Source organism: Colletotrichum phormii (assembly GCF_030913505.1).
Source record: "Colletotrichum phormii strain CBS 102054 chromosome Unknown BDP81scaffold_35, whole genome shotgun sequence".
In the NCBI taxonomy this organism is placed as follows: Eukaryota; Fungi; Ascomycota; class Sordariomycetes; order Glomerellales; family Glomerellaceae; genus Colletotrichum; species Colletotrichum phormii.
The window spans coordinates 139,989-156,363 of NW_026851477.1; the positions used below are offsets into that span (position 1 = coordinate 139,989).

General features: G+C 53.1%; 6 protein-coding genes and 1 non-coding gene across 7 annotated transcripts; 4 read left to right on the plus strand and 3 right to left on the minus strand.

Annotated features, from left to right (window-relative positions):
• Positions 1-995: 995 nt before the first annotated feature.
• On the plus strand, positions 996-2,845 carry BDP81DRAFT_507425 (uncharacterized protein; the record flags this gene model as incomplete). The annotated part of the gene is made up of 5 exons (XM_060595685.1): positions 996-1,445; positions 1,507-1,563; positions 1,614-1,684; positions 1,774-2,153; positions 2,206-2,845. The coding sequence occupies exons 1-5, from the start codon at positions 1,259-1,261 to the stop codon at positions 2,843-2,845; spliced, it is 1,335 nt and encodes a 444-aa protein (XP_060438471.1). The 5' UTR covers positions 996-1,258.
• A 139-nt stretch (positions 2,846-2,984) lies between these two features.
• Positions 2,985-4,456, minus strand: BDP81DRAFT_334065 (FAD dependent oxidoreductase; the record flags this gene model as incomplete). The annotated part of the gene is made up of 4 exons (XM_060585724.1): positions 2,985-3,466; positions 3,521-4,070; positions 4,130-4,349; positions 4,404-4,456. 4 exons carry the CDS (start codon positions 4,454-4,456, stop codon positions 2,985-2,987), a joined length of 1,305 nt encoding a protein of 434 aa, XP_060438472.1.
• Positions 4,457-4,935: 479 nt separating this feature from the next.
• On the plus strand, positions 4,936-7,459 carry BDP81DRAFT_146438 (OPT family small oligopeptide transporter). The gene is made up of 2 exons (XM_060581895.1): positions 4,936-6,022; positions 6,074-7,459. The coding sequence occupies exons 1-2, from the start codon at positions 5,074-5,076 to the stop codon at positions 7,390-7,392; spliced, it is 2,268 nt and encodes a 755-aa protein (XP_060438473.1). The 5' UTR covers positions 4,936-5,073; the 3' UTR covers positions 7,393-7,459.
• A 326-nt stretch (positions 7,460-7,785) lies between these two features.
• BDP81DRAFT_146450 (fungal-specific transcription factor domain-containing protein) lies at positions 7,786-10,014 on the minus strand. The gene is made up of 2 exons (XM_060581896.1): positions 9,990-10,014; positions 7,786-9,938 (listed from the first exon to the last, which is right to left on the minus strand). The coding sequence occupies exon 2, from the start codon at positions 9,560-9,562 to the stop codon at positions 7,871-7,873; it is 1,692 nt and encodes a 563-aa protein (XP_060438474.1). The 5' UTR covers positions 9,563-9,938; positions 9,990-10,014; the 3' UTR covers positions 7,786-7,870.
• Positions 10,015-10,588: 574 nt separating this feature from the next.
• Positions 10,589-10,683, plus strand: BDP81DRAFT_t357. The gene has a single exon. It is a non-coding gene; the product is annotated as a tRNA-Ile (tRNA).
• A 377-nt stretch (positions 10,684-11,060) lies between these two features.
• On the plus strand, positions 11,061-12,041 carry BDP81DRAFT_334073 (DUF2407 C-terminal domain-containing protein; the record flags this gene model as incomplete). The annotated part of the gene is made up of 1 exon (XM_060585726.1): positions 11,061-12,041. One exon carries the CDS (start codon positions 11,061-11,063, stop codon positions 12,039-12,041), a length of 981 nt encoding a protein of 326 aa, XP_060438475.1.
• Positions 12,042-12,562: 521 nt separating this feature from the next.
• BDP81DRAFT_146457 (DSHCT domain-containing protein) lies at positions 12,563-16,309 on the minus strand. Its single transcript, XM_060581897.1, has 2 exons — positions 12,861-16,309; positions 12,563-12,809 (listed from the first exon to the last, which is right to left on the minus strand). The coding sequence occupies exons 1-2, from the start codon at positions 16,025-16,027 to the stop codon at positions 12,629-12,631; spliced, it is 3,348 nt and encodes a 1,115-aa protein (XP_060438476.1). The 5' UTR covers positions 16,028-16,309; the 3' UTR covers positions 12,563-12,628.
• Positions 16,310-16,375: the final 66 nt, after the last annotated feature.

Genomic DNA, 16,375 nt, shown 5'->3' on the forward strand with positions numbered 1-16,375 from the left:
ACACGAAGTTATCTCTCAAGTCATAACCTCTTTGATGAGCAACGGCCGAGCCAGGGTTTCGGTTCCGTAGTGGGGGTTGTTTGCTCAATCTCAGCGCCAAGATCATGTTGGCCGAGTTGCTCAAATTACCAGGTAGCTATGATATTCATACGATGGAATCCACCGTGGAACATGGCAGTATCTGCTGGACCACATGCATGGCCTCAAATGATCGCATACAACCTAACTCAAAGATGTCTCTCAAGCCAAGCGGACACTTGAGAACTTTTGGTTCTTCCGTTCTCAGCACAACTCTGGAAGAGTTTTTCTGCTATGGACATGCGGATGATATCAGTCGATAGCTGCATGCCCAGATTCTTGCAGGGGTTGCAGGAGTGGATCGTAGATCATAGAGCCCCATATAAATCAAGTCGACCACTGGCAGAACGTCCAAATGCTGAGCATTATTTCTTTTTCGAATGTCCAACCGTAGCGCCCCTTGTCTCTTTGTAGGTTTGGTCATCCGGAGAGCGGTGGATTCTGAACAAGGGAGACGAGTTCGATGTCGTAAGGGGGAGAATGACTGCCCACGGACAACACTAGGGCAGTAAGGGGGCGAGAAGAGCTCGAGATGTCGCGAAGTCAACTGCGGACGACTCAGATAAGCCAAGTCAGAATCTGCATTGCTTTTGGACTGGAACCGTGGTGTCATGGCCCTCAATCCCAAGTCCACAATCCCGAAAAGAGGGTCTTGAAAGATGGCAAAGCACTGGCACCTGTCAAATGGCACTTCTCACGTCAAGTTTCGAGGAGGGGCCATACGTTGGGGTTTGAATCTCAGACAACATATTGCTTATTTTCTTCCCCGATTTATCACAAACGGCCGATTGGGCGGGTACCCTCGAGTCTACATGGACTTCGCTTGGCAAGTTGTCCACTCAAAGCTCAAGAAAAGTCCCCTGTGATGGAAGAAGGACTTCTGCTGACTGCCCACACTCAGCGAAAGCAATTGTGTTTGCTTGTCAATTTGATGTCAGCACGGAGCCTCCCCCGTTGCCTGCACCACGTCGCCCAGTGGAGTGGCACAACAGGTTTCCAAGGGATGGCCAAGACCCCAGCATACCATTCCACAGGAATAAAACAACCCAAGTTCCCGGATCCTCAGTTTTGGTCCTGCCGGTGGCTTGTGCTTCTTTATCGTTCATCACTTCCCTTTTTCACCAGTAGTCTCTTTGCCATCGGCCCAGCTTGAGGGCATGGCTTGTCGTTAGATGTGTTGATGGATTCTTCCCAGTCCAAGTACATGGCCGAGCCGCCAGATGGTCAAGGACGATTCGAAGCGGGCACCATCACGACCGGGGCGCTGGCGTTGGGTGGAACGCTGACCTCACTTTCCATCATATTCGTCGGTTTGCGAGCCTTCACCAGGCTATCCCTAGTGAGACGAGGGCTTGGTCCCGATGACTGTTAGTACCTTACTCTTCTTTCAAGTGCATACTACTTCTGGTTTAACGATCCCTTATTCAGATCTCATCGGTATCTCGCTGGCTTTGGCCATGATCTTCTATGGGTTCTCCGTCAAATGTGAGAATGCCCCGACCAATTGCTATCGATGGCCCATCTAACTCTAGCAGTGTGCGAGCTCGGCGTGGGTACCCATCTGTGGCAAGTCGAGCGAGCTGACTATTCACCTTCGTTCCTGCTTGTAAGTCGCAATACTCTCTTGAGGTTGACAGATGAACTTTGGCGATGATCACTGCACTCGAAGGCCTTTTAACTAATGGGATTATCTAGCATAGCATCATTGCGATCGCCGTCTACTCACTCAGTGTAACCACTGCAAAGCTGTCACTCCTTGTCTTGTACTTGCGTCTATCTCCCGAGAGGTGGTTTAGGATCGTAACAATGACCCTCATTGGCTTTGCATCCTCGTACGCGCTGGCTTACCTCTTTCTCATCGTCCTCAGCTGCAGGCCAATCCAGGCTTCATGGGATCTTTCAGCTAGGGAGGGAGCAACATGCATCGACAAAAACACTGTCTACTTGGTGCTCAGTGCTACCAATATTATCATGGACGTCGTGTGCCTTGTTCTTCCTCTGAAGATCATTATTCCTCTACAGATGGCAGCACGACAAAAGTTATCGCTGATCCTGCTATTTGCAACAGGGGGCTTGTAAGTCGACGTCCCAGGCGGAGGCACCCAATCGCATGCTAATCTCTTTCAGTGTCTGCATATGTGCCATCAGACGTACAATCCTTCTACCGCCTCTGTTCAAAAGCACTGATTACACTTTCGACATCGACAAGCAATTGAATTGGGCATCAATCGAAGTCAACGCTGGGATCGTATGCGCCTCCGTTCCGGCACTCAAACCCTTCTTCGTGCGCTATCTGCCCATGTTTGTCACTTCGCACATCACCGCACGCGGCTCCAAGTCGAAGAAGACAAACCCAAATTATCAAAACTACCAAAACTCGAATCCCTACTCGACCACAATCGAAGCCAACAAAAGGAGGCGCAACGTTCAGTCGGAGGCGTACGAGTTGCATTCTCGTGATGATTTGTCGCTATCTTCGAATGATATGCCGAAGAATGGGTCTAGAGAAGATGTTGTAAAGCTTTGGTCCGGAAATGCCTTTCGAAAAGACAGTAAGAGTCACCGCGAGACCATCATCGAGTCGAACCCGAGGGACCCAAATGATAGTGGCTCAACTATCATCGACGAGATACAGCCGGTGGCGGAAAACAATTCAAGAGGAGACCCGCCACAAATAGTGGCGAGTATGAGCGGGATCATGGTCATCACAGAGACGCGGGTCGAGTATGAGGTGCCATGGCCGGATCATCGCAGTGCCAGGGAATGATGGCTTCATGGTGTTTCGTCTTTGGTTGAGCGTACATGTACCTTGGAAACATCACTAGTAATCTAGAATTAAGGACATAAACTGCGTGCTATCTTTAAGTTCCAAGTCTCAGGCTGAGATACAAGGCCTATTCTTTTCATCATGCAGCTTCCAAATGCATGATATCTCTGAGGTCTTTCACCTCTGTGCCAGGCCTTGTAGCGACAGGTTTCGACTTTCTGCTGCCATACTTCCACTCTTCCCTCAGGCCCCTTTCTTTTCCCTCCAAAGCATCTGATATGTAGTCACCAATTATTGGGAACATCTTGAAAGCATGACCAGAGTCTCCAGTGGCCAGAAGTAGCGATGGATGTTTTGGGTGGTTGTCAATGAGCCAGTGTGAGTCAGGTGAGTCGGTGCACCAGCAGACACGTGCACCCAGCAGCGGTCGACCAGAGAACTGCGGCATTACCGTGTCGATAAATCTATTGATAGCCGTTGCTGCTTCTTCGGGGATTCCGTCATCGGGGTGTGCGCTCGCGTATCGTGGGATCGAGTAGTGTTCCACCTTACCCGAGGGATTGGTGTAAGTGCCGACTCGGTACTGATAACCTGGTGATCCGTCACAGATCTTCATCCACTCTGAGAGGGTTATTAGAAGGCATATCTCATTCTCAACTTGTCGGGGTAACTCACTCGTTTCTGGATCTGGTTCGAATGTGAAGCCCAGCTCAAAGTTGTCCAGGACGGGAATCTCCTTCCACTGGTCAACCTCCTCGTCGTTCAACTCGATATGAGCCAAAGACCAGCACTTTGTCCACATCTCCCTTGACAACTCAGGTAGTAACTCGGGCGATGCAGCTCCAGTGCAGAGGATATACCTATTCCCGCGGACAACGTCGCCAGACGCAACCTTGATCCCGTCAAGCTTGCCCGAGCCATCGATGCTCAACCCAGTCATGGTGCCATTGGATCCCGATATGAACTCAACGCCCATACCCTGTGCTGCTTTGCCCCATTTCTCTAGAGACTTCTTTGCATGAGCCCAGCCGCCTTGGCTGTTCCAAAGGCCCTTCCAGTTTTCGATGCCGTCTGCATCACGAAGCTGCGGGACGTGCTTGGCAATTTGCTCTTTACCCGCCACCAGCTCAAGGCTGCCAGCCTGACCAGCCTTCTTGAGATTCTCGTACGACTCTTTGAGGTGCTTCTCTGCGAGTGGGTCCCCTAACGTTGTCACGATGCGTCCCTATGAGGCTTATGAGGAGCTGAAACAGGCGACAATGGTGTTGAGAAATGTTGACCGACCGTCTCATGAAAGATTCCATCCCATTCTGAACCTCTCCAAGCACCGAGTGCCTCGAGCGCTAATTCCGTGTACAGCGGCTCGTCATATTCCGTTCTGATGATCTTATTCAAGTCATACCCCGCAGAATCGAGACTTGGTATGGGATGACGATCGAGACATCTGATATTGGTGTAACCACGCTTGGCAAGATGATATGCGGTACTGATGCCAAATGTGCCACTGACAAGGTCCAATTAGCAATGTCCAGACTCGGTATAATTGCATTGGACTCACGCGCCCGCGATGACAATGCTCGAGGCCTTTGACAGAGGAGGGGTATCGGTCATGGCTGACAAATGATTATGATTATCTTTGCACAATGGAATAGAATTCGACCGCAACTGCCAACATCTCAAGGATGAAATATGCTTCAATATCTCAGTGAGAAATGTAGTCTACAAGTCGGGACCAGCACGCCGAGACTACATGAACTCCCCGAAAGAGCCCATTGTTTTACCCCTCGTCCTGCACAGTTCCTAACTAAGCCATTATTGGGGCGCCAGGCCGCTAATGCCGGCTTGGACCTTCCCTTCCGCCTCACCAAGTCCATCCTCGATTCCTCGACGTCCCCCCCCGCCTAACAAGCTTTTCGAGCTCCGCATTACTCGCGCATTTCACCATTTCTTGACAATGGCAATGGCTAGAGACGAGCCATGGCTCCAGTCACGGCAGCACAGGCCAGATAGCTTGGACCTTCCACAGTATCGTCTTCCCTGCTCCGCCGTAGATAGCGTATCACGGGAAACACCAGCGTAAAGCCTATCTCGACTGAGGGGTCTGGAGTTCGGGTAGAGATAGACTGACTTCAAGAGAGAGGTCCAGTGCCGGGGAAGGTCGATATCGAGTAATTCGACCCTAATAAGAGTTGATTCTCGGCTCGGCGGCATTTGATATATAACCACAGATGGAAAAGTTCCGTTCCACATCAATAGCACCGGTCAGACCAGTTCAAAGATCCACTCGTTCATATCAACATTCCCCGGCCCAAGATCCGGTCAACATGTCTGGCGTAACAGACAAACCCGGCGAGAAGATGGTCGTGCCCCTTCCTGAGCCGCAGCTGTGTCCCGACGTGGAGGCTCGCGATGCCGACGACCTGGACAAGGCGATGACCTACGCCATTGACGAGATTGAGGAGCACTTTGACATCGAATCCGACAACTCCCCGTACCCCGAAGTCCGCGCCAATGTGCCAAACACGGACGACCCAGCCATGCCCGTCAACACGCTCCGCATGTGGGTACTCGGCGTCCTATTCACCATGATCGGCTCCGGTATCAACCAGTTTTTCTCCATGCGTTATCCCGGCGTCACCATCTCATCTCTGGTGGCACAACTCGTCGCCTATCCCGTCGGCTGCGCCGTAGCCCGTATCCTGCCAGTGAAGAGGGTTCGCGTCTTTGATCGCTGGGACCTGGTGGTCAACCCGGACCACTACTTCAATATCAAAGAGCACGCAGTCGTCACCATCATGTCCAACCTGTCTTTTGGGCCGTCGTGGGCTACCGACATCATCCAGGCGCAGAAGGCCTCGGCGTTCTACGGACTTGACACACCGGTAGCGTACCAATTCCTGCTCGGCCTCTCGATGCAGCTGTTCGGGCTTGGAATGGCTGGCCTGGCGTACCGCTTCATCGTAGAACCTCCTCACATGATCTGGCCATCGACTCTGGCCAACGCGGCGCTGTTCCAGACACTTCATGGCCGGGCGAACCCTGTAGCAGATGGCTGGAGGATCACGAGATACCGGTTCTTTCTTTACGTCTTTGTCGGTGGCTTCTTCTGGTATTGGCTACCTGGGTACCTCTTCACTGGTCTGAGTACCTTCGCCTTTGTTTGCTGGGCCGCTCCGAGTAAGTCGCATAGGGGTATGATAGTTGTCCAGGTCCACTGACACGGTGTAGACAACGTTGTGGTCAACAATCTATTCGGCATGTCGACAGGCTTGGCCTATCTACCCATCACCTTTGACTGGTCTCAGATCGCCTACAATGGATCTCCCTTGGTTGTTCCTTTCTGGGCGCAAGCTAACGTCTTTGCTGGATGGGTCATCCTCTTCGCCCTCGTAACACCGATACTGTACTACACCAACACGTGGTACACCGCATTCCTCCCATTCTCCGGCGCAGACACATACGATAATACTGGAAAGATCTACAATGTAACCCGCGTGGTGGGTAAAGATGGCAACTTCATCGTGGAGGAGTACGAGAAGTACAGTCCACTCTTCATGCCCGTAACCTTTGCACTCAGCTACGGCATATCGTTTGCGACCATGTCTTGCGTGCCGACCTACATTTTTATCAACTACTACAAGGACATCATCGGAGCATTCAACCCGAGTAGGAAGAAGGACATCCACACCCGCTTAATCGAGAGATACCCAGACACACCATGGTGGTGGTACGGCATCATGACCGCCGTCGTACTGGCTTTGACAATCATCGTGCAAGAGGTCTACAAAACCCAAATGCCAGTTTGGGGCGTTTTCGTGGCTTTTGGGTTAGCTTTGATTTACCTGATCCCGACCGGCAGCGTCTACGCCGTCGCCAACCTCAACAGCAACGTCCTCACCGTCCTCGGCGAAATCATCTCGGGATACGCCATACCGGGAAAGCCCATCGTCATGCTCATCTTCAAGTTCTACGCCTACACGGGCCTCAGCCAAGCCATGATCTTCTCCTCGGACATGAAGCTCGGTTTGTACATGAAGATTCCCCGGCGAACGCTATTTGTGGCCCAGCTGGCTGCCTGCATCACGGGCTCCCTCACGCAGAACGCCGTTCTGCTGTGGATGCTTAACCACGTCAAGAATATTTGCCACGAAAGCCAGCCCAACGGCTACACCTGCCCGCAAGGACGAGTCAACTTCTCCTCAAGCATCGTTTGGGGTGCTATCGGCCCAGCACGGCTATACAGCGTCGGAAAGATCTACTCTGGTCTGCTGCATCTGTTCTGGATTGGGGCACTGCTACCCGTAGTGACATTCTTTCTCAAGAGGAGGTTCCCAGAGAACAAGTTTTTGAGGCACCTTCACTGGCCTCTATTCTTCGCTGGAACGGGGAATGTGCCCCCCGCTACTGGAATTAATTACACCTCAGCCTTTGTAGTCTCCTTTATTTTCAACAAGTGGCTCAAGGGTAAATTTCCACAATGGTGGGCAAAGGTGAGTTGGAGGACAACAACTTGCTTCCCAAAATTACGCAATTGGTCCCCATACTAACTTGGTAACGACAGTACAACTACGTCCTATCTGCGGCTCTCGATTCTGGCCTAGCCATTTCCGCCATCGTCATCTTCTTTGCCCTCGTTTTTCCCGGATTCCAGCTAAGCTGGTGGGGTAATAATATTCAGCGTTCAACCATCGACGGCAAAGGCATTCCCTTGAAGGCTGTACCGCTCAATGGCACTTTTGGCCCGGCATCCTGGTCTTAGCCAGGTACCTAGTTTTCTGATGTCCATCATTGGTCCCAACGACTCCCTGTACTTGTCCGGCACTGATAAGCCATGATTTCCAATAGCAAAACCCATCCAGATACAAATAATACTACTACTAGTCAACGCGTTGCGCCAAACCTAAATGCCCACATACCGCCGTTACTCGTAAGCATAACACATCACAGAAGCCAAGTTCTGTTTCCACACGAGAACTTCAGGGCCATCCTACATCTTCAAAGGCATTGTCGCCTGTACTACGCAGCTCAGGCCAAACTAATATTGTGACAGAGTGGAGCCACAAAACGAGCCCAGTCATTGAAGGCCTTGGGACTGGGAGAAAGCTGTCGATCCGACGACAGGAATGTGGCCGCCTCTCGCTGTTTCCATACCTTTTCGATTACCGAACGCGTTCGGGTGACATTGGAGAGCGAATCTGCCAACTTGTCGAGAACGTAGAGGACAAACGGTCGTGCGTAGCGAGGGGCCCCTTGGTTCTCAGTATCTCCCTCCGCCCACTCGAGCTCCTCTGTAGGATCGAGTTGGCAGGCTGCCATAAACAGTGGCCATGTAAGCCCAGCTTTGACATCCGCTTCGAGCAACATCGCGACGAGACGCAAGATCTTCTTGACGTTCTGTCGAATCACAGGCGTCGCCGGATTGGAGTCGTCAAGAGCAGAGTGAAGATACAGCTCTACAGTCAGCCGCTTCAACTCGACGATATTCCTGATGATTTCGTCTTCGCTATCGCTCTTAAGATGCGGCTGTTGGAGCAAACAAGTCAACCTCATCCGCTGGCGTTCAAGGTCCTGCCAGCATTCCTCCGCCGTCGAAGACGACATGCGATGGTACTTGAAGCTGAGCTCCGTAATCTCGCCAATGATGCTGACAAGCTGCGGCGAGCAGCCCATCCACAGATCAAGCCCCTCGTCCTCCTGCGCGGACCAAAAGTCGTTACCGAAGATGGGTTCCTCACCGCAGGCAGTTCGTCCCATGACATCGTAAAAGGCAAAGTACCGCTCGGTGAACTTGATGATTCGCTCCCAGGGGCTCTGCTGCCGCGCCGCCATCTTGGCGGCGTCCGAAGTCATGCCTTGGCGTCTGAACCTGATGAGGTCTCGGGCCCCGCGCAGATGCGTAACCCAGCGCTTGTCGCACTCCGTAATGATTTCGAGCTGGCATAGCAGCATGATCAAGACGAGGATCTCCGAGTTGGCTGCGATGTCGATGGATGATTTGTTTTCGAGGGACAAGCGCAGCGATCGGATGACTTTGGCTGAGTAGCTAAGAGCTACCGGCTGATATGTGCAGTCTGATCTTGCTCTGTGTGAAGCGGCGAGGCCCAGGAGGGCGTGCATAAGGGCCGGCGAGGCGGAGGATACGGCAAATGGGAAGATGAGAGCGGAAAAGGGAGATTCGCCTTTGGCGCATGTGACTGTCATGGGACAGATCCGGTCAAGGTAGTATGATAACAAATGTGATTCGGCCTGGCTGTCGAGTTGGACGTACTTGACCGGTCGATTAATAGAGCCCAAATTCTTTCTTAGTGTAAGGGCCGCCGATTTGCGATCATCCGTGGAGCTGTCATCGCTAGAGGACGACGAGGACTCTTCCTTTTCGAAGTCGGCAATGAAGGAGTTTAGGAAACCAAAAGAATGGACGTGAGTAGGTAGACACCAGTAGTTGTCCAGATTCGAAGGCGGCGTCGCGGATTTCTTCTTATTATTGCCGCCAGCCCCAGATTTCGACCATACGCCGGCCCTCCCAAAGGCGCGGCCAACGTAGTCCGTCTCCCATTTAAGGACCTGGGCGTAGATGCAATCGGAGTAGCCACGGGAAGTACACGGCCCACAGTGAGGTTTGGCCTCGTCGCACCGGATTTTGTGTAAACGACAGCGGTGACAGCCACGGTGGCTCCGTCTAGATACTTGCTTGGAGGGATCTTGTCTGCGCGGCATTTTCTTTTCTGTCAGAGACTGTGGGCGAGTTGTGAGGATGTTTCAACAGGTCGAATATGGGCTGGCAAATAACACAGCAAGGGGCCAGTGCTAATGGTATTGAATAGAGAGGATTCCGGGGGACGGATGGGGAGGCCGGGGATGTGAGGGGGCCCAATTCTCGAGTGATGGAGCAATTCGTCGGCTGACTAAACCTCTTTCTTGGAGCCTGACTCCGACTTTCTCATCATCGCCAACATTTGGGTCTACTAGATAGAGTTCACCAGGATAGCTAGTTCGCTAATCGAAGGTTTGGACTGGGGGGGAAACACCCCGATCTTCAAGTATTGGACGCTCATTCTGGAAACTGCCAATCTTGAGGTGACTTGATGTTTGACTACTCACCTCAGACAAAGGCCAAAAGATTAAAGTTGAGCTGGTGCCCTACCTTGTTTTCATAGTAACGCAACTCAATGCGGAGTGGCACTAGACTGCTACTATCTGACTCGTTGTAAGAGATACGCGTACTCGGATTATGAGAGTTGGGGCTTGGTGTTGGAGATCAGAGTAGTTGAAAGGGCGTCGATGATGTATGAGAGTTACCATAAGCAGATTAGAGTGCACATCAAACGTCAGGTATATCTGATGTGTTAGGTGTCTGTGTCTGAAGAATTGGGAGACCAACTTCTCTTCTCTCCGCAGTTGTGTCCTTGGCAGCGTCGTCCGATATGAATCCGTCTGAGGGGTAATGCCAGCTCATGGTGGCAGCAGTGAGTTTAGAGCAATCCGCGACAAAGCTTCTCAAAGCGGGATGACATCGGACAGCTGAAAATAGGACGGCCTAGGCCGTATATAAAAGCTGCCGTAACCCTCTGATGTCGAATCGCAGGAACCTTCTTCATGTAAGGCGAGTCAGGGACCTCTGTAGGTCTTCAAGGAGGGGTTGTGACAAGCTCTCGAGGGGCCATCGTGGGGTCGGCCGTGACTCACAACTCCACTCACCCTACAGAAACGGGAATTGCTTTAGAGCCCATATCGACAACAGCTGGTCGGTTAGCTCAGTTGGTTAGAGCGTGGTACTAATATTTCACCTGAAATGTTGTGTGATGCCAAGGCCGGGAGTTCAAGCCTCCCACTGATCATATCTTTTGCAATTTTGATGTAGAGTTGTAGCAGTCTCTCGGATAGTTGCGAAACAGCTTTATTTTTCCTAGTTTGGTTCAAATCTCAAGCGTTGACGAGGATTTGGCTGGCTTGGGCGCTTGTTTCTGAAAACATGCATATGATGCATATGTGTGTGGATTTATTGATGCTCCTTCTGATATGCCTAAAACGGAGTGCGATAACGATAAGCGTCATGCAGCATGTCACCCCAGCTTCAATTAGAAGTCAGGATCTCTCAAGCTCCTCCAAGCTGCAAGAATGCCGAACCTCAATTGACACCTCAACATCTCCCTCCAGCTCGCCCAATCTACCACGACATATCAACACCACCTCCCCCAAAAACAATGCCGCCAAGATGACAGCCCCGCGCCCCTGGACACCGCCCCTCCTCCTCCGCATCCGCTTCACAACCTCCCTCCCCGACCTCGACCTCGACATTCCCTCCCCCTCGCAAACAACAGTCGCCGCCCTCAAGCACCTCATCCGCGGTCGCCTCGCTCAGCCCGACTCCCAGCGCCGCCTCCGCTTCATCCACCAAGGGAAAATTCTCCCCGACGCATCGGCCCTCAGCTCCGTCCTGCGACCGCTGCCCCCTCCTCCATCCTCAAACCCGACCTCGACGCCGTCAACACCCGGCGCAAGCAGCGGCTTCGATGATCCCAAAGGAAAAGGGAAAGCGAAAGCCCACGAGACGGCACCGCCGCAGAGGGTCTATGTGAACTGCAGTATCGGCGATAGTCTCACCGACGAAGAACTAGCCGCTGAAGCCGAAGCGGCTCTACGCGCGCCAACGGAGCGGGGTGCGACGACGCCTTCCGGGCCAGGAGACGGACAACAATGTCACGATGGTGGATCATACGGCCCCAATGCCCACCAACAGCAACAGCGCCCGACCCCGAGGGGGTTCGACAGGCTCCTCAACGCAGGTTTCACAGCAGCCGAAGTGAATCAACTGCGCCTCCAGTTCCGTGACATCCGCGCGACGCAGTACACCCCCGATACAATGCCCAGCCCCGACACAATGCGCTCGCTCGAGGACACCTGGATAGATACCAATGCCGGCGGCGCGTTACCTGGCAACGGGGCGGGCGCGGGAGGGGACGGAGCAGATGGAGGTGGGGGTGGCGGCGGCGATGATGCGTTTGGGGTCATGAGCGGTATACTCGACGTGCTCATCGAGGGTCTGATTGTAGGCTTCTTTTGGCCGCTGGGGTGCCTAGGGTGGCTTTCGAGGGAGGAGAATATGCTCTCTGGCCGGTGGCATGATTTCATTGGGTTCGGGGTGACTTTGAGCATCATTATTGGCGTCATTAGGGCCTTTTCGGGCGATCGATAGGGCGAGGCTATTGTAGGTTTTCAAGTACTTGTGGACTTGTTTTGGAGAGGGGCTATGTTTCCGGGCGGCTGGTATGACTACATCACGTTAGGTGTGGCATGGTGCTGCATCACCTCTTGTCGGCACGATGGCCTCCTTGGGCGTTTAGTAGGAGAGCTGCGTTTCTTTCTACTATGGGGTTTTGGCGTTAGGACAGCGTGGATGGTTATTGATTATACCTAAGGTAGGTAACCGTTGGTTTCTTTCTCGTAATTATACCAAGTATCAGGCAAGGATGGCTGGGACAGCGTAGCATGGGTCACATAGATAGAGACAGCGAACAAAAAGGGGCCATTATCTGCTTCATTGGTGGCCATGGAGAAAGCGACTTCTTGAGGGCCGAAAACTCAGAATCCGCACACACAAAGATTCTACATGCATGGTATAAAACCTCGAATAACCATCAAACGCCATGATGTCCCCTGGGGCTACCTAATAAAAGCAAAAAAGTACAACGGGCTAGAAAATGGGGGAGCATGAGGGCTATCCGGTGACTGCTAGCAAGAAAACATGGTTGCCAGCATCTAGAGACAAACCTTGTTAGAGTTTTACAGGTACAAACTCTGGGCCGCGACGATGTCACGGCGGATCTTGGCGAGACTGTCCTCGAACTTTTGGGTGAGCTCGTCGCTGCCCATGACCTTGGCGCCCTGGCCCATCTGGCGCAGGAGCTCTTCCAGACGGCGGAAGAGGCGGATAAGTGAGCCCTCGTAGGCATTGGTCATTTTGCTGTAACGTGTCAATCAACATTACACGATGAATAAGTGGGAGGTAACGTACCAGATGTCTGCAAACGGCTTGCCTTGTGCCCATGAGTAGACAGTCTCCATCAACTGCCACTTGAAGCCAGCCAAGTACTCCTCCTCATTGAGCTCAAGCTTGCTCTCCCGGCTGACCTTGGCGACTTGCTTCGCCTTAGCCTGAACCTCACGGTAGGGTTTGGCCAGCTCCTCACGCAGCGCTGCTGTCTCAAGCTTCTCGTCGAGGACGAAACAGCTAAGCGTCGCGGCAATGAGCTCGGGCGAGAGCTCGTTGAAAAAGCGATCAAACAGAAGCTCGGCAAGAACAAGTTCGTGACCCTCAGTGGATGAAATCTCGCAGGCGACACGGGCCTTGAGCTCGACAACCTCGGACTCGTTGAGGAATCCAAGACGGCGCAGGACACGCTTGCGCGCCTTGAGCTCGTCCATTTGAGCAATACTATGGAGTTTCGCAATCTCCTTCTTCTTGGACTTGATCTGCTCGCCGAGTTTCTCCTTGGAGCGATACTGAAGGTAGAGCTCGGGCAGCAGTGGTGATCCGTGAAGGGGGTTGGTAAGGAGACGCGCCTCCAGCATCTCAATCTTCCTCATCAGGGCCTTGAAAGACTCGTCGGTTATGCCCATGTTCTCAACAGGGTCCAGAATAGGCAGTCCGTCGGGGAAGCGTCTGTGAACCTCCCGGAGAGAGTTGCCAACCTCGTTGAGCGCGGACTGCGACTTGCAGTCCTTGGGCATGAAGACTCTGATCTGACTGATTGACTTGACGCAAGTCAGCAGACAAGGGATAATCTCGAAGCGAGCTCCGTTGTCCGGATGTTCAGGGTTCGGGTAGGGAACCAGGCCCGATGGCAGATCCGAGGTCAAATACCTGGAGCCTTCGGCAACAGGTGCGCTCTTCTGGTCTACAACCATCATGACGTCGATGAGGCAGGACTCCTGAGGAGGGTACTCGGGCTCGCCTTGCTTGCGGTTGCGGTCGCGGCGGATCAGGTTCGCCACGACACCCCAGCCGAAGTCGGTGCCGCCAATGGTGTTGTTGGTCTTCTTGGGGTCGTGGATACGGACCAGACGGCCGGGCTGCATGAAGTCGGTGCAGTGCTCAGGGTGCTGAATGACGGCGCGCATGTCGCTAGTGTACTGCTCCAGCTGATTGCGCAGGTTGTAGTAGTCCTTGACCGTAGCCTCATCAGCGATGGACATGCTATCCCTCTCTTGCTGGAGGGCGACCAAATCACGTTCCAAAGTCGGGACACTAGCACCTGTCTGGAACTGGTGGAAGCAACGCTCAAGCATGAACTCGGGGGAAATAGCCTCGATTCTCAAGAGGTTGAGAATCATGTTGTAGCCGAGGTAGAAGGCGGAGTTAAGACGGTCCTGCTCGCCCACGACCATGCCGCGGGCAGTGTCAGGCTCCATCTTGTCGTCAATCATCATGATGACAATACCACGCGTATCCAGACCTCTACGACCAGCACGACCAGACATCTGAATGTACTCGGACGGGGTAAGAGGTCTCCGTTGCACTCCATCCCACTTGTTAGTTTGGGTGAAGACGACAGTCTTGGCAGGCATGTTGAGACCAATGGAGAAGGTTTCGGTTGCGACAAGCACCTTGATGAGAGACTCTTGGAAGAGAATCTCAATGGTCTCCTTCAGGATAGGGAGAAGACCAGAGTGATGCACACCGATACCCTTTTGCAACAGGGGGAGCAGGTTCTGGATCTGGGGAAGCTCGCGGTCGGCCTCAGATAAGCTCTGAATGGCGTTGTTGAACACGGTCTTGACCATGGCCTGCTCGGAGTCGTTGTTGAACTGGAAGTGAGAGATCTGCAGAGCCAAGTTCTCAACCTCCTTTTTGCTGAAGTTGAAGACAATGACGGGATGGAAGCTCTTCTGCATGATCATGCGAATGATCTTGGAGATATCAGACTTCATGTCGGACGCCGCTCCACCCTTTTGCGTCTGCTTCTTGGCACCCTTGCCCTTCCAGCTCGCATTGGCGTTATTGGGATCCTGGCCCTTGCCCGCCTCAATGAGGGCCATGGTCTTCTGGAAGTTGCCTTCTCTGAACACGCCCTTCTCGTCGACAACCAGGAAGATACCGCTACCGCCGGCAGGGAAGAAGTAGTTCTGAAGAGGTGTCGGACGGAAATCGGTGTAGACGACGTGACACGCCTGGTGGTGGATCTTGGCAATCCACTCCGCAAACTGGAAGGCGTTGGGAATGGTGGCAGAGAGGAAGACGTAGCGGACCTTATCAGGAAGAAGAATGATGGTCTCTTCCCAAACGACACCTCTGGTCTTGTCTCTCATGTAGTGAATTTCGTCAAAGACGACCCAGGCAACCTCGCGCATGATCTCGGAACCGCGGTACAACATGGAGCGCAAAATCTCGGTTGTCATGACCAAACAACTGGCGGTGGGATTGATCGTGACATCACCAGTCATCAGACCGACGTCGCCGAACAGTGCTTCGAAGTCTCGGTATTTCTGGTTGCTGAGGGCTTTGATGGGACTCGTATAAATGACTCTCTGGTTACGCTTCAGACATTGCGCAATCGCGTATTCGGCGACGACAGTCTTTCCGGCAGAGGTATGGGCAGAGACCAACACACTCTCCTCCCTCTCGATCGAAGCGACAGACAACGCCTGAAACGGATCCAACTTAAAGCTGTACTGGCGTGCGGGCTCCGCGGGCGGCTTGTGCTCGGAGAGGGGAATGTATTCGTAGTCCAGATCAGGCGGCAGGGCGACTTGATGCTGGATGTTGTGGGACAGGACAAGCGATTCGTCCTGGGCTTGGGTGAAGACCGCAGCGCTAGCAACTTCTCGAGACTGAGCAGTCTGGAAGGTGTCGGTCAAGACAGGCTGGGCCTCGTCTTCCTTCTTCCTCCGCTTGTCCTTATGGGGCTCCTGCTGTTCGTCAGATGAAGCGGCAGCGTCCTCGGCTTCCTCAGCATCCTGACCATCCTTGGAGGTGTCATCGGCATCGGGCATGTCGTCGTCCTCTGGCTTGTCGGCGACGCCGTTCTTGATTCCGCCATCGGCCTTGCGCTTCTTGCTCTTCTTGTCCTTCTTGCGCGACTTCTGAGGCGCCTCGGCGACCTCAGTCTCAGGCTCAGGCTCGCTGTGCGACTCGTTTTGCGCGTCAGGTTGAGCGTCGAAAACATCGAAAAGCTCGTCCATGCTGGGCGGTTGCTTGTTGCCAAGCGAGAATAGCACAGTTGGGGTCGGCGCCTAGTTGGTCTTATGTATGGCGTCAGGGACGCAAGGTTTGTTGGTCGTCCAATGGCAAGCAAACAAAGCCAAAACTTTGCAAGTTGTCGAAATACAAGGACGCGAGACGCTGGAAGTGCAGCGATGCGTCTGTCGGTATTTTGGGGGTGTTGACAAGAGGCAACTCCTCAATTTTGTCTAGTCCCGGTAATGTGCGTTCGGTCGCATTTCGCAGGTGCTCGGGCGAAAAAGTTGGCGGGTCGGCCAAGGCAAGCAATGGGAAGAGGCAGAAAGAAAATTCTAAAATACTTGCATGAC